The 17043-nt window shown below is 37.6% G+C and overlaps 1 protein-coding gene across 1 annotated transcript in view; it reads left to right on the forward strand.

The window, feature by feature from the left end:
- UNC13C (unc-13 homolog C) overlaps positions 1–17043 on the forward strand; it is a 123334-nt gene that overhangs the window by 72712 nt on the left and 33579 nt on the right. The window contains 4 exon segments of the mRNA XM_057372082.1: positions 426–511; positions 14420–14546; positions 15463–15559; positions 15994–16137. Of these exon segments, the coding sequence (XP_057228065.1) occupies positions 426–511; positions 14420–14546; positions 15463–15559; positions 15994–16137 (454 nt within the window).

The raw sequence follows: 17043 nt of genomic DNA on the forward strand, positions 1-17043 counted from the left end.
CATTTCACTACTTGTTATATTCTTTAGTGTTTTAATCCAKACTTCAAGGTGGAAATCTTCAGTGAATTGGATTCAATGAGTGTATAAAGCAATATAGCTTCACTCTTTCCCAGTTTAATAAGGGAATTAAGGAAAACCTCTAGCTGCTAAACATCTGAGCCAACTGTTGAATATTTTTCTTTAGCAACCTGATTTATCTGAAGTTGAGGGAATTTGTGCAACATTTAACTAAGTACTTAYTCAGGCCCCCTGCATTGGGGAAGTTTGTATTTGAAGATTGGATGGTTTGTATAATTGTTCCAAAACATAAAATATAGTAAGTGCATATAGGGGAATTATTTAGTGGAAATATTTGTCTTTTTGCTGTGTAGCTGTAAGCCTAATTCCTAGCAGCAGGTGAACTGATGTAATGTGATTGATTGCAGGTTCCCTCAAGAGCTGAACATGGGAAAAATCAGCGCTGAAATCATGTGGACTCTCTTTGCCCAGGACATGAAATATGCTCTGGAAGGTAATCAGAACAAACTATTAATTACACTAGTGAGTTCATCAAGACTGATTTCCACTGCAAGTGATACCTGGCATCAGATTTCTTGTGTGGTTAGAGCTTTCTAGTTTACATGTTTAAGATGCTTGGTAAGTTAGTGAAAAAGAAGGATTATGAAGGAATTAAATCATTGYACTGTGAATATATGAAATTATCTGTGGAAGAAGGACACGAAAGAACTGTGGCTCGAAATGCTGTTTCTTCGACCTGGAAAAAACCTTCAGTGTCCAAAGAGACACACAAATGCTTGCTAGAGAGTAYTGTAGACACTCCAGTTTTTCTCACTAGATGAAAATTGCTATCTTGCCCATAAGGAACATTTGCAGAATGAAATTATGGAGAAAGCRCACACTTTTAATTAAATCATTCTGCATTCAAAAGGCAGGATGTATTTATTCTAGTTCCAATAGAATCAAATGTAGTTTCATTTTATCTTTTAAAATACTGCTGTGGTTATCCATTGTTAAAATACACAGGCTTTTTCTATRTAGCAGATTGTCTCCAACTAATGGCGTCAAACACAATAAAATGTGGTTATTGCAGCAAATCAAGTAAAAATACCTGTATSAAACTAGCATTGTATTTAGCCAAATCTGCTACTAACCGTGGAGCAAGTCTGACAGGGGTGAGAAAAACCTTATGAGGATGGATTTCAACAACAATTCAACAGGCATAAAGGATAAAAGAAACCAAACATTTGAAGAATCACTTCTATATCATTTTCTCCAGTGTGGTTTATCACCACACTGATACTAATGCCATAGTATCAGTGTGGTGTTGCTTCRAATACATGGTGGATTTTTATGATGATTAAGAAAGAGAAAAGATGAATGGCTGCAATGGCTATTGATGGAAGAACTGTGTTGTTCATCTGCTGCAATCTACTTTATTTCGTTAATTGCATTATTTGAACATGAAAAATCCACAGTAAGCCCAGCAGAGGAAAAAGATACTAAGAAAGGAAGGAAGGTTATTAAAATACATAGAATGACAACAGAAGACATAAGACATCTAAGGTGTGGGTAAGAGAAAAGATGTTGAAGCTCTTGTTTTAAAGTGATATTCTGTAATCTTCTCAGAGTGAATCACAAGTACAAGTTTGAGAAGGGATGTCAGGCAGGAGACTATTTTCTGGGGGTGACCAGTGAAGGCAAAAACTTCCAAGAGCTGAGAAACAAGAGGACCAAGTGAAAGCCACTGTTTTGGATTAACCKTCTGTCTGGACAGGCTGTCAGTCAGAACCAGCCATCATCAGAAGATCGCTGTTCAGTCACTCAGTACTGTGATTCCCTTACAGATAGTTAGCACAGATTACTGGGTATTTCTAATAGCCACAATTGCCATGTCTTCACAATCTTGGCTGAGTACACTCTGCACGTGGGCATCCCTGAGAGCTTGCAGTACCTTAGCCATGGAACTATAAACATTCTGTATTGCAACAAGATAATTCACAAATTACTATTATTTGCTCAGTAGAGCGCACTGACCACTCAAAAGGCAGCTTCAGATCAAGCCATGGTTTGTTTCTTGGTTGTAAAGAATAGAAGAGGAAATTYTTAAGAAAGAGTTCATAATACAATATATGAAGCATGGATGGCTGGACTCAATCTGGACTTTAATACAAATATTAATGTTACTATTAATCCTTATTCTGCAGGGAGGGATATACAAGGCACTTGATTTTTTTTTTGTTCCAGACCAGTCCCTGAATGTGGTCTCATTTCTGTGTTGCTGTGGATACTGACTTTCTGAGGAGAGGAAAAGGCATTGCTGGCATTAGGAATTCTAAGCGGCTCCCACAATCATTAGTGAAACAGTTCCTGCAAATAAATAATAATTAAAGGAAATTGAAATTAGTATAYGTTATTATTTTGAAATTAGTATAAATTATTATAAATATACACAATYTCACCCTCTGTGATTTCATTCCTAAACAGGAACCTCAAATAAATCTAATCACAAAATATAGATCATTATGCTGATTCTCTACCCAGCTTTGCTGGGATTTGAATTATCAATTCTTTCCATAGAAATTCTACAAACTGAGTTTAACTCAGTTGTTGATGGCAATAGCATTTTTTTGTTTAAAYTCTATAAGATTGGAAGCAATCCTTCAATATGTTCGCAGTCGGTCCTCATGTTTTAATGGAGTTCATTAAAATGCATTGCATTCTGCTATGCCMCTCTTGCCTTCCAAGTTATTAACATGGGCTACCATCTGTTTGTACCTAGTGTCCAGGGCTGTGATTGCAATCTTTCCCTATTCCAATTTAGTRTTAATCTCCTGAAGCAGCATCTTTTGTGTTACGAAGTTGATTCCTTTCTGCATCCAATCAAGAAGCAATGAACTGGTCCAGCATTGTTTGCAAAAGGATTGCTCATGTGATAAAAAAGATTAGCTYAGCTCATCCAAAATCCTGTTTCTGGTTTTGCCTACTTTATGTATTCCCAAATATATCCAGCCGCACCCACCAGATTAAATTCAGGAAATAAGAAGGCAGCAAATGCTGGTGCATCCACTTTCTGTTCCTTTTCCTGGGTGCAGTGCAGAACGGCTGTTCAGGCTCTCTCCTCTCCCTGCACAGCTGAATCCTTCCTGGCTCTGCTCAGGGGATGTGTGGAGTGCAGAACTGCCCACCTCCTCAGGAGAACAGCCCAGCAGCCCTGTGAGGAGCACCAGCGGGCAGCACACACCCTCTGCCTTCCCTTCTGCCCTGGTCCTTGCCAGGACACTGCAGCCGGGAGGCTGCTGCTGTGACATGGAGAGGACAGAGGGGACAGCAGCTTCCATGGCAGTGGCCTTTGGCAAGAGAAAAGCRAAGCCATGGCTCTGTGAGTACCAAGGCAGCATATTGGCATTGAGGGAACAGCTCCATTTTTTGGTGAGGAAGGAAATGACATCCCAAAGCACAGTTCAAGTCTCCACAGCTACYGAGATCAGGGCTACACTGTGCCAAGCTGACATGCCTTGAAAACAAAGCTGTACTAAAATCTGGTCTTGAGTTCATAATTTCATTCTAGGTTTTCTTCCAATTTAAGTTAATTACAATTTTTAGCCTTTGCACAGTGCTAAAAGTTTTAGGCAAACTGACAAATTAAGTTCACACCAGTTACAATTATATTTTTTCTGATCCGAGAGGCTTGGGATTATTCTCATGTACAGATTTTGCACGGAGACGGTATCACGTTTCTCTTTGGGAATTACCTTCCTTAGATTTGGTCCCTTTGGGGTTTTTTTCTTCTTTACAGGTTATTCAAAGATGCGGCATCAGTGATACATTATATATCATTGTTTGCTATTTAGTTTGCACAAGCATGTGATTTGAGAGGATGGTAATATTTTTATACTGTCATCTCCCCCAATTCTTTTGTATTTATACTGCAAACAAATGAGAACAGCATTTCATCGTATGTGATTTGTTACTGACTTCATATGATAGGAAATCTTTTCCTTTACAAGTATGAAAATGCAAAGGTTAAAAGATTATGAGAGTAATGAGCTGAAATTAGACATGCAGTTGTGAAGTATCTCTTCTTATTCTTTGTCCTCAGAAATGTCTTTTTTCTGACCTTTCAGATCTCTGACATTTGAATAGGTCAGATCAAATGTCTGAAGCTATCCAGTCTGTTAGAAAAAGAACATCCTAATTGCTGTTATTAYGATAATCTAATTCTGGTAGTGGCCAGAAGTCAACATCAGAATCAGGCCAGAAATTAGTTAGCTGTAAATGCAGCAATAGATTCTCTTGGGGCTAAGATTCTGAAGGCCTTACAAAATAATTTTATATATTTCTGTATATAATGTAGGTTTTTATATATTTAACGTAGGTTTACTTTTGAAGTTTGCTGCTGTCCTCAGTGCTTAAGCAGATTCTATTTTTCTGTTTCTGACAGATATTTCTTCCATGACAGAAACTGATAAAGTGATTTGAAAGAGAAGAGGCAGGTCTGTGAGTTGATGCTGAGCACAGAGACAGCATAGAAAAAAAMCAAAAAGGCTAATGCTGCCCAGAGAAAGGTCATGCCATTTGGTGGCAGATTTCAAGTCTATTTTCACTACAAATTTATAATTTACAAAGTTTCCCTTAAGATAGCATGTAGTTTTGGCTTAGAGGGAAGGTACAGAGGTGAGGGGAGGTAAGASTGAGGTTTTGGAAAGGACAAGAAGGCAGCATCCACAAGAATGCAAGGCTTCATCACTATCAAAATCTGAAACCTTTTTATTGTAGTCTGTGTGATTTCTGCTTTGGCACTTTTCAACAAATGTATTCCATATTTATCTTTTCAGACACCTGAGGAATTAAGAGTCYTCTGTGGTCTCATGGCAATTCAGAGAGTCTGTAAAGGCAAAGACGAGGAGATTACAGTTGGGGTTGAACTTCCCTTTTGCAGATAAGACAGAATTTGACAGAAATGGAAAAGGGGAGTTACAAGTGTTCTTTGGTCATCCTTACAGACAAGGGTGGTAATAACAGCASGTACATGCTGTACATCCTGAGGGGCTGAGCTTCCTCAGTATGAGAATCCACCTATCAAGGGCAAAGCAGGGATCTCCAGGTTTGCCTAAAAAGCACCACAGCTGTAACAAATAGCACTATTTTGCTGGAGTTAATTAGACCCAGTAATTAAGACAGATGAAGTGGACAGMACTGTTCCTAGGGGCTGAGTTAATACTCTTCATGGCTTTGTGCTGTAGCAATGTGTCATCTTACCTCRAACTACCTCAGAGATCTTTGGTATGGCACAGCCTCACACTTGGGACATGCCCCTTATAATTTCCTTGTTMTCTAAATTATTTTCTTGGATTTTACCATTGGGCCACCATCAGAACAATGAGTAGTGCCACAGTACAARTCTACAGTAATCTTAGTAAGTAAAACTTCTGTGTGTGTGTTTGTGGGTTTAGTCACAGTGCCACATTTACCAGAAAAGGTGGAGTGAACACCTGACTTCTTTGTTCAGTCTTAAACTTGTCACTCAATACCAGCAGTGTGCATTGTCCCATATATTTAATAATGAAAGCTCTGTTCTTATTTGTTCTTTTTTTAACCAATGAATATTAATCTTATAATTARGCACTGTTGTTAGCTCCTACTCAAAGAAATCACTTACTCTTAAAAAGTTATGTATAAACTTTTCCTGGACATTGCCTAATTGTGACAAAGGCAATTTTTTGCCAACTTATACCAGTATCACCATGTTGGACAGGTTATGAGTGTGAATGGTGCCTTAAAATGAACCCTACATTGATTAATAATTGTAGGTTTTTTATAGCTCACATGGCCCTGTCCTTTCCATAAACCAAAGGGTTGAAGAGAGGAGGGTTCTGTTCAGCTGGAGGGGCTGTATATCACCTGTAGCAGCAGGGGCAGGTGAGACTTCCTCCAGAGTTTATTAGGTATCTCAACCCAGAAGAATATTTTGCTGTTGGTTTCTTCTTGTTCTTGATTTTACCAAAAAGATGATACCACATTATTCCATCTCACGTTTTTACAAAAGCTGGAGTTATATCTTTTTTCTGAATTAATTTTCTGGCTGGGGAAGAAAAAAAGTAAAATGCCCAAACAAACAAAACCTCTAAGCAAATATTTGTCTTTGTCCCYTCAGACAGTCCCTTAAAGGACCTGCATTTTTTAGTGCAGTTCTGCATCTGCTGTTTGGGGAAAGCTTTCTTCCTTTTGTTTGCTGAGGGATTTCTCCCCTTGTCTTTGTCAGAGTAGAGCTGCATAATTTTCACACAGCAGCACCTCTTCCTGCATTCTGTGAGCTAATCACACCATGAATCTGCTTCTATTTTGGGCTTCTTCCTGTGAGAAATAGTAACTAATAACTTTCTTGAAACAAGGTATCTTTCTCTATCATCTAGAATAAAATATTTGAGTTTAAGAAAATTAAAAATAACAAGCAACCTGTATGCTGTTTTTAATGTTGCCCATTTTTACCAAGACACTCTTATAAAGTTCTTCTCACATAATAGCTGTTCTCCTAGTCTCTGTCTTCTTTGGTTGAAGACTCAGTCTTTTACTTTCAGGACTTGTGGAGATTCACTTGTGTCTTTTTCTCCTCTAGAAGCTGAGGTAAATTTCCTCTTTATGGACAAGTGCATTAGGTCCAAACTAAACATTTGATACTGCTTCACCCCCGGGAGAATAGGATAAATCCATTAAAACTGCTTGTTTCCACATTATCTTTTAATAAGCCTTAAGTGCAGTGTGCTGGGTAAGAATTAGAGAGYACGTCTGTGCTTTTGCCTTTGCAGACAGAGCCAGATACAACACAGGTAATTATTAAAGTGCAGCCTCACATTTATCTTCCTGCCAGATTCTTCCTGTTTTGTACTTCATTCTACTAATTGCTTATAAAATGCAAACATGCCTGTTTGCTAAGGTTTTGTGCTCACTCTGCACGCTTGTGACAAGGCAAAGAGAATCRGGTTCCTTCATTGAAAGATACATTGTTTTTTAAAAAATAAGCAATATGTAAGAAATCTGTCACAAGAATTACATTGAAGATGCAAAGCTGGGTATTCAGTAGTTAATTTCTAATGCTGTTGAAGTGCTCTTTGTTACCTTTATTCTATTTTCCATCCTAGATTCAAGTGTTATACTATCAAACCATAAAATCATGGAAGGGTTTGTGTTGGAAGAGAACTTAAAGATCCTCTAGCTCCAAGCCCCTGCTTGCCCAATCYAATCTGACTTGAGCACTTCCAAAGATGTGGCATATATTCTCTCTTTTATTTTGCAGTTTTCTWTATATTAGAGGTTTATGAAAGCTTAATCAATATAAATTGGATTCCTATATTAGCATTACTATTTTTCTTTTATTGCTTTATTTTTTTATTACTTTGGATAGATATGGAAACATYAGTATGAATTATTTGAAATTTCAGTCATATTCTTCAGAACCAGGGCTTTAATTACAATCATAGATCACAGATAGGATGGACAGTTTTTTCGGCCTCATTCATAGCTTCCATTTCCTTACACTTTCCATGGTCAATAAATCTACAAAGCAAGAATTCCACCAATAGTAAAAGAGCTCAGTTCAGATTGCCTCACTCATTGGAAGCAAGTGTTTATTTCCTTTTGTAATCAACAGCAGCCATGTATATCCAAAGACAGAATTTTGTCTCCAWATGTTTGCTCTTTGAATATCTTTGAATCTACTTAGTATCATGGTATGCAAATTTCACTCTGATATGATATTGAAGGGTGAAATTTATACTGAGGTTCATCGTATTCACTTACTTGCAGTCCTGGCATTTTTCTTTGTCTTGGCAGCAAGCAAAACAGAGCAAGTTTATGTATAATCAAGCTCCACATCTTGCGTTGCACTTTTGGTGAGAGCCCATCCACTTTTCTGGAACTTTTCTGCAAGTATTTGGCTTTGGAAATGGTGATTAATTGATGAGACTAATAGGAATAATAAGGACTAGAAATAAGCAGTAATGCTAATATCAAAGTTAATTTGTCTAAGTAATCAGAAACACTCTGGCAATATAACACAGTAGGTAAAAAATAGCAAATGCAGTGCTTTGAGTAGGAGACAGGGCAGTTTGCAGCAGGTTCATACATCCCTCATGGTCTGACATGTTGCAGTGTATAACCCTGGCAGTCAGTGCCTTTGAAGTTCCCGTGAGTCATTTAGCTCTCCCAGGAAACCATGTACAGCTCTGCCTTTTCACACACCGAGCAGGTGACCCTGCACTCTCTTGCACCTGCTGTGAAATGTCAGGCAAAGCAGACACTCAGAGCAAATGGCCTCTTTCTTTGAGAGCTTCTCCTTGAATATAAAGGGCAATGTCATATCAGCTTTTACAGTGTGCTGCATTAACTCAGGGATTGATTAGCCACTTCCACTGCAGGCAAAAAGGCAAAAAAGAACAGCAAATCCATTTTTCCTCACCAYTCAGAATAAGATAGTCTGTCTTCATTCCCTGATCTCTGTCACAGAATCACAGAATTCTTAGGGTTGGCAAGGACCTGTGGAGGTCATCCAGTCTAACCCTCCTGCCAAGGCAGGGTCACCTGTAGCAGGTGACATCAAGACATCAACTACTGGCAGGTTTGGAAAGTCTCCAGAGAGGGAGACTTCATGACCTTCCCTGGCAGCTGTTCCAGTGCTCTGCTACCCTCAATAGAAAGAAATTCTTCCTCACACTGAGGTATAAGTTTATGGCCATTCYTCCCTGTCCTGTTGCTGGTCACCACCACAAAGAGTCTGGCACTATCATTTGGCACCCACTTTGGAGATATTTCTGTGCATGAATGAGATCCCTCCTCAGTCTTGTGTTCTCCAGATTGAGCAGGCCCAGATCCTCTCATGTCTCTCCTCATAAGAGAGATGATCCAGATCCCTCATCATCTTTGTGGCCTCTGCTGGATCCTSTCCAGTAGCTCCTCCTGTCCAGGGAGGAAATACGACTCCATGCTAAGGAAATCTTTGAGCAAGATCTACACTGCCTTGATGCATGTTGCCTTGGAAAGCATACTTGGTGTTCTTTTTACTCCAGTTGCCCATTTGCACAGCTTAATTGCCCCACAGAGATGTTCCAGGTGCAGTCCATTATGTTTGTGAATCCTCCAAAGATATTGTGATGAAAATTTCCAAGTAAATGCAGAGAAAGATTGTGTAAAAGTCTGTTGTGAAAGATACAATCTATTTTTTGAATGTGAATTAGAGGGGCAGATGTAGATTAGAGACAGTTGTAATCCAAAGAGGAGGCAATGACAGAAGTTTTCCAGTTTTGGGGTTTATTATATTTATCTTGACACAAAGAGCCCTTTCAGAAAGGTCAGTAGTATTTCACAGTCTAAAAATCAATGCAAATTATACATAATTATCAATTAGTTTTGTTCTACTCTGTCTTTCAGTTAATAATCAGTGACTTCCATTGCCTTTAGCAAAGTACCAGAATCCTGAGATGGGATTCCAGGAGAACGTAATGTTTCCCTCTAAATCAGTTATGAACTTTGTTTAAAATTTTTCTTCATTTGTGGCCTGACCACTGTTACATTCATTCAATCAGAGGCTTCAGATTTCTTTCACTGATACAGAGATTAAGTTTAGAGCACTTTAAACATAATACCCACATTAAAAGAGGAAGTGGCACAGCMATCACTCCTGTATTGGAGGGAAATTGCACTGGGATCAGGTGCACTGAACATTGACTTCTACTTTTATCCAAAATGTAGATGCATCAAATGGTGTAACGTTCCCACAGTGATTCASAGGGAATACCAATTCATACCCTGTCCATATCATTCCTTATAGGAGCTTTTCTTCCACCAACCATACTCAGTTTGTGTTCCCAATTACACTTTCCAGTCATAAGACTGCGAGTTTGGAAATGGCAGGTTTTCTGAAACAGCAGTTCTGGAAGAAATAGATAGCAGCTGCTAGTCTGTAGAAAGGTTGGTAATTATTGCAAATAATATGGAATTATGTCACAATAGCTGAAAATAGCAGCTCGGTTTTAATGGGAAAATTTGCAATTAATCTATAGCAGCTCGGTTTTGATGGGAAAATTTGCAATTAATCTATAGCAGCTCGGTTTTGATGGGAAAATTTGCAGTTAATCCAAACACAAATCTCATATGCTTAGTCTCAATCATTCCTGTTTTATAAACTGTAGGGCAGTATCATATATGTCATTCAAACCAGCTGGCTGTGATGTAATTAATTTGCTACACATAAATATTCCTTATAGTAGTCATTAATCCTGAAACATTACCTACAAAGTCTGACAACTGGACAAGGTTTTTTTTTCAGTTAAGTATATTTATGTATATCTAGTCAACTTGTTCATTTTTTACAGGCTAATTTCCTTGAAGTTCTTGTTCATAAAGATTTGAAATATACTTTAAAACCATCTTATTAGAATTCTGAAACAGCTTAACTACATGTGGTTTTTTTAAATATCGGCTTGGAAACTGCAGTAGAAAAAGAAATTGCTCTGAGTTTTTGTACCCAAAAAAGGAAAATCAGAGAYGAATAAAATATCAATTTGATTATCTGAATAGTTAACATGTTCATCTTTTATGAAAGTTGTTAGGTTACCCTTTCTTCCTTTTTTAGTAACTATTACACATCAAAAATTACATGGAAACTCAGAGTGATGTTATTACCTCAAGGTTAAGAAGAAAAAAGGACTCTCTAGTGAACAGAATTCTATTCCAGTTTCCATAAATGACATTGCATCTCTAGTGTCACAGGTATTTCTGCTTAGCCAGTCATCGTATTGACTTTTATTTGTTGCTTTAAGAAAATCTCAGCTTTCTCTAGCAACTGCTGAAAAAATGAGCAAGAAATCAAACATGATTCCAAAGTAGCATTTTGGTCAAGGCCTGTGAGGAAAGTACCTTGGATTATAGTCATTCCTATTATGTCTCTTTATACATTTTTCTCTAAAAGAACTGCTGCCTGCAATTAGATTATGTGTCACATACAGGGTCACCAGCTCTGGGGCTTCTTCCATCACACACCATGTTCTTTTGTATCTGGTGATGCATTCCATGTAACAGCTTTTAAAACAATGTCTTTTTCTTGGTTATACAAATATTTGAGTCGATTTTTTTTTCTTCAGTGCTTACTGCAAGTCTTCTTAAGGGTGTTACAATCTCTAATTTGTGCTGCTGACAATTCCATGCAGTTGTGGTTTTCCATGCAATGGAAAAATGTGTTTTCATTGTGTTTGCTGTTACAATGTCTATTACTGCAAGCCTGTGGAAAGCACATGTGCATTACAGCATCACCCCTAAGGAGATATCACCCCCCACCCCAGGTGTAATCAGTTATGTTAAAAARTTACCCTTACTGGAACTGCAATTCCTGAAAGCAGCTGAAGTCCCTCAGCTTGTGTAAACACAAGTTTACAAATGCTGCAATTTGCAAGAATTTTATCGGTATTTTTTTCACTGATGCGTGACACRGTGATACAGAATATGCCAGCCTGGGAACTGAAAATGACCTCTTTATGGAACTCATGAGATGAATTAGATGCTTATAACAATATGCTGCACTACGAGGAATGTGTTAGAAAAGGAGCAGCACAAAATAAAATCATTACCAGAATTAGGTTTGCTGTACTGGAGATTTCCTAACCCAGAATCAATCATGGGAATGTTCAGGTATTTCTGTCATCATGTCTCCAGAGAGCACATTTGCACACAATTGGCAGGTTTGGTTCCAGACTGACTCAGYGGTATAATAAATTTGCAAAGCAAGAATAGACTTTTTTTTAAAGAGTTGTATTGTGCAGCTACTACATCGGTCTTCCAGAAAGCCCAAAACAGATATGTCTGTGTAGGGAAATGTGGTGTTAGYTTTCCCTCCAGGAAAATAGGCACAGAAGTCTGAAATGCATCTATGTATCCAAGCTGGCTCATGTTTACATGAATTTGTGCAAGTTTTTTAGAAATTAAGGAAGCCATCAATCGGTCCTAATCTAAATTCAGAACACCTACAGTGATGCTGCTGAGCTTTGCRACCAAAATCCATGGTTACCATGGATAAACCCATCTATTTTCCAGTTAAAATCGTCACAGGCTGACTCATGGGCACCTGTCTACTCTTTGGTTTATATGAACTGAAGAGGTAATATGCATGGATATTAAATGACTTCGTAGGTCATGTGAAGTGTTTGCTGATGTTCTCACRTGTTAATGTCAGGAATTCTGGATGCATTTTTCAATTATATGTAACTAGAAGTAATATCCTAGGAGACTCTTTAGATATTTTCTACAAGGTATAACAGCCTGAAGAAAAAAGTTCAATTATTCATGAATTACTTTTGTGCTCATTTTTAATGTGTTATAAATCTAACTTTAAAAAGAAAATATCAATGAATGGTATATGTAATTTGTACCCTCCTGGACAAGTTTGCCAATTAGTGGCAGTAGCTCATTCCTAAAMTTGAAATAAGCATTTCCTTTGTTTGTGATACTATAGCAAACATTCTCAAGTTACATTCAACAGTCAAATAACCATACAGTGCTTGAATGAGAAAGAAAGTGCTACTCATTTCAGAAATTCCACTCCTTTGAGATGCAATAYAAGATATACTTTTAACAATGATTTAAGCATCAGATGTGCAATGATTTTCATAGCAATAGCATCATTGGTCTCAGTGAAAGACTAGTCTACCTTTTACGAATGCCTTTTATAGAGCAAATGTTTTGTCATCTATCTTTCTATAATAGTTTGTGAAAAACCTGCTACCCAAAAAAAAAAAAAATATTCCTCGGAACCATGAGAGGAATCATCTTTCTCTCTGGTTCTGTTTAAGGCTAGGAGCAATGGTGCTATGCTGGGGAGAATTTGTAATATTTTCAAGTAGCATAAAGATGAATAAATGCAATATTTAGACAGGAACTGATTTAGTGATTTTTCTTGAGTGTGATGGAAAGGCAGTGAAGGTGAAAATGCTACTGCAATGCTAAAAAGGCAGTAAAAGCCCACAGGGGCACTTCATAAGCTGATTTGCACAAAACTTGGTAATTCACTGCATAATAAAATGCTTCTGAAACACTTGTCAGATGGCAGGTGATACTATGGGAGTGCTGATTCGACATAATAATAAAACTAAAAACTTCCTTTTAATGTACCTGGCTAGACTTGAAAACACAGCATGTGTARTTCATAGTGCATTTTCACTGACAGCAAATCCAGTGGTACATTCAAGTGTATGACAGAGGATGGGATGCTCCTGCAGYTACAGAAAATCAGGTTCACATCCAAAAATATATGAGATTTGTACAATACTGTGTTGCAAAGCAAGAAGTAAGGAGCAAAAATGAGGTTTGAAACAGGTATGTTCTTAACACTTACTATTTCCACAATAGCTATTTACACAAGAACATTCCTGCTGAGCACCAGCACAGTATTAGGTCATTTTTTAMGAGAGCTGGGAAATTACTCTTTTGCTTAGGGAAGAATGTGCAAGTGACATGGCACCTCAAACAGATGAGAACTKTGGAGATTTTAGGAAGCTGTGGGCAGTAAGTGAAGGTATGATTATTGTGCCCAACACCTGTGGACCCCTGATTTCATGCTGAGGGAGAAGGAAATGAAAGATTTGAGCAAGGATAAAGTGCATATTAGTGAATGGAGCTGTCCAGGTCTGCAGGGCTGGGTGAAGAATGCAGAGCATTGTGTACAAGCTAAAATAAAAGATGAGAATCCTGGAAGAAAGATTTGTTCYAAACAAATTAAATCAGACTTTAAAAATGGAGGTAGTGGTTACAGGTGGCTCCATGACTCCTGCTGCCCACTTCCATCTGCATATTCAGTTTGTGGAAAACAAGAGGACACTGAGAAGGTGAAGTCCATTTGAAAAATTTCAAAAACACCTTATTAAACCATCTTTTCTACTTATGCTATAAATCTGTCTGGCTGTGGAGCTGTCTCCTTGCTCTTTCTCTCAGCTCTGATGAATGCAGTCCATTTGCCAGTGCAGGTTTCACAGATTCAGGTAGGACTGACATTTACAGCCACTACCTCCTCTAGCTGTTGTACAGCTATGGTTGTCTTTTTCTGGCTTGACACTCAAAAGCTTCTTAACCATTTTGTAACAGCCAGAGAAGAATCTAAAGAACGGTAAGTCAGCAAATTTGTGGTTTTTTCTCACTGCAGTGAAGAGAGGTGAGAAGCCTAATTTGTGGTTTGGTCTTTGGTTTGTTTTGTTTTTCCTAAGGGTACTCAGATCCTGAAAATTGAAAATATGGGTACTACTACCCGTGAAAAATCAAACCAATTATGCTTTAAAATGCAAGTTCTGTATTATTGTGTCACCTGTGCACTGAGGCACAAGAATGTTATTTACTGTTAGAACACTATTAAGAGCTTTTATTTCCACTCCTTCTATTACAGAACATGAAAAGCAGCGGTTATGCAAGAGCACAGATTATATGAATTTGCACTTCAAAGTGAAATGGTTTTATAATGAATATGTGCGAGAACTCTCAGCTTTCAAGGATGCAGTGCCTGAGTACTCTCTGTAAGTGGTGTGTTGGGAAGGCTTCCCTAGGTCTGGGCTTGGTGCAAGGTTCATTTTGGTCAAATATTTATGTTCGGGTTTGTGCAAGATCTCAAGGTGTGTAGATCTGACAACTACTTTTTGCACTTCCTTCTCTTTATTTCTTCATTCTATCAATGAAATAGTCCAGATGTTAAGTGTGCAATTAGCTATTTCATAGGTTTCYACAGCTGTTGTAACTGCAGGTCTTCAGAGATGACAAAATGTTTTGGTCAGAACATGTCTGAGGGAGGTATGCTCTGTGTGAACAGCAGCAYTAGATCCCTGCATTTGTTTCATATCCAAATCTGAATAAAGATACAATTCTAATGGGATCTGCTGCTGAATTCATTCTTGGATTGGGTTAATACTCGGCTGCTGGTTTTGTTTTCACCTCTCTGCCTGCAATAAATATTGAGTCCTGGCCTTTCATATGAGCTGTCAATCTTCTGCAAGTGTGCTGGTTTGCTGAGATGAGGTTTGAGGCCTATTACTTTAATTTTTTTTAGAATAAATTAAAGACAGATAAAACAGCTGATTTTTACTAAAACAAAGTTATATACAGCTTATTTGATAGACAAATAAAAAATACATGTTACCAAAGAGCCAATATTGATAGAAAATGTGTACCTGCCATATTTCACTGGTGGAGAATTAGCTACGGCTAATTTTACATCAGCAGCGTACACCAGTGAGAGTATTGTCAAACTGAAGCCTGAAAAACCTTTTGGTAGCTGCAGCATTTTGGTGACAAAAGTTTTTCCAGGGTTGTTAGAATTTTTTTGCTATAAGAACAGATGTGAAGACACAAGATGCCAAACTGCTGGTTAGTGTGATACCTGCCTTCTCTGGATCTTTATGAAATGTACCTACTTAAGCAAATTGCTTTGATTTTCAGGTGGTTTGAACCATTTGTCATTCAATGGCTAGATGAAAATGAGGATGTCTCAATGGAATTTCTTCATGGAGCACTAGAAAGAGACAAAAAAGATGGGGTGAGCCTTTACTTTTACAAGAAGAGAATAAATAAAGTAGTAAGACAGTTATATATTATCACAAAACCAGAAGTACATTTGGTTCCTCAACATCCTTTTTAGACTTCAGGAGATAAGAGTTTTTTGGAAGACACCTTATGGAGAAATTCTTGTTCTTATTCCCTCTGCCTAAATCCCCACAGAATTTGTTCTATGGTATCATTTCACTACCCTATGATGTGATAATGGTGTCATGAAGGATTTCTTTTTTTATTTTTAAGAAGTTTGAAAGTATCAGAAATGTGAAAAGCCACATTTATCAGTATTATCAGTGAGACTACTTTTTTTTTTCCTTTATTACTTGTTATGACTCTAGGAAAAATTTTAAGTGTAAGAATCAGTTAATACAGTTTTGATCTCTGAACAAATGTTAACATTTGAATGTTTCTCTCTAGTTTCAGCAAACATCAGATCATGCCCTCTTCTCTTGTTCTGTGGTTGATGTCTTCACACAGCTCAATCAGAGCTTTGAGATTATTAGGAAACTGGAGTGTCCAAATCCAGAAGCACTCTCTCATTTAATGAGAAGATTTGCAAAGGTAACTTAAAGTCAATGCATCTCAACTCAGCTTCAGGGACAATGACACTGTGTTGCCATGTACTTGAAAGCTAAGTGATTCCCGTTTTTTAGAATTAATGTTTTCTGTCTGACTGGGATCCTTAGAAAGACACAGTCTGTAGTTTAAGGCTGGGTTTTGCCTATTCTKTCAAAATGGTTTACCTGTTTGGGAAGTTCCATGCTCTCTGAGACTTCATATTTCTTTATTTTATACATATATGTATGCATACACATAACCAATTATTATCTTGCTATTCCATTAATGGGACCATTCAAATGCAATTAGCTAATCAGCAAGTGAAGGAAAAATTCAAGGTGTCGCAATGAAGTGTTTTTGTTTGAAGTCCTGAGGTGGTAGTTATTCACCTGCTGTTTGATAAACTCAACTCTGCCAGCTTTCTATTTGGATAGTTACATTTCCTCACAAGCTCTGAATTTCCATTATAGTCCTGCTGCCTTTAGAAAAGTTCACATTYACATTTAATTCTGTTCTTTCATTGCAACAATTCTCCATTTACAGAGCTCTTATTTACATGATTATTGTAAGGTAACTCCTATTGCCAGGCTTTGAACAGTGCTCCTTTTCTCTTATTTTTCCATTTTATTTCTAGTCTATGTATTGTCACCCTGGAGGATTTTTTGAGCTTGCTACTGTTCCATTAACTATGTAGTACATTGCAAGGAGTAGAGCTCTCGGTGCTTCTCAAAACCAATACTGCTAAAATTAAACTACCTCTGCTATTGAAAATTACATTACATTAAGAACTACCCACCATCTGCTGTGCMGGGATTTGAAAATGTGCTCACAGGATTGTTTATGTTATGTCTAAAAAATATAATATGCTATATGTGTAAGCACCTGTTAAACCTACCATGTGTACAAACT

This window comes from Malurus melanocephalus, unplaced genomic scaffold, assembly GCF_030028575.1.
Source record: "Malurus melanocephalus ecotype Western Australia unplaced genomic scaffold, MMel_1.1 scaffold_163, whole genome shotgun sequence".
NCBI classification, from domain to species: domain Eukaryota; kingdom Metazoa; phylum Chordata; class Aves; order Passeriformes; family Maluridae; genus Malurus; species Malurus melanocephalus.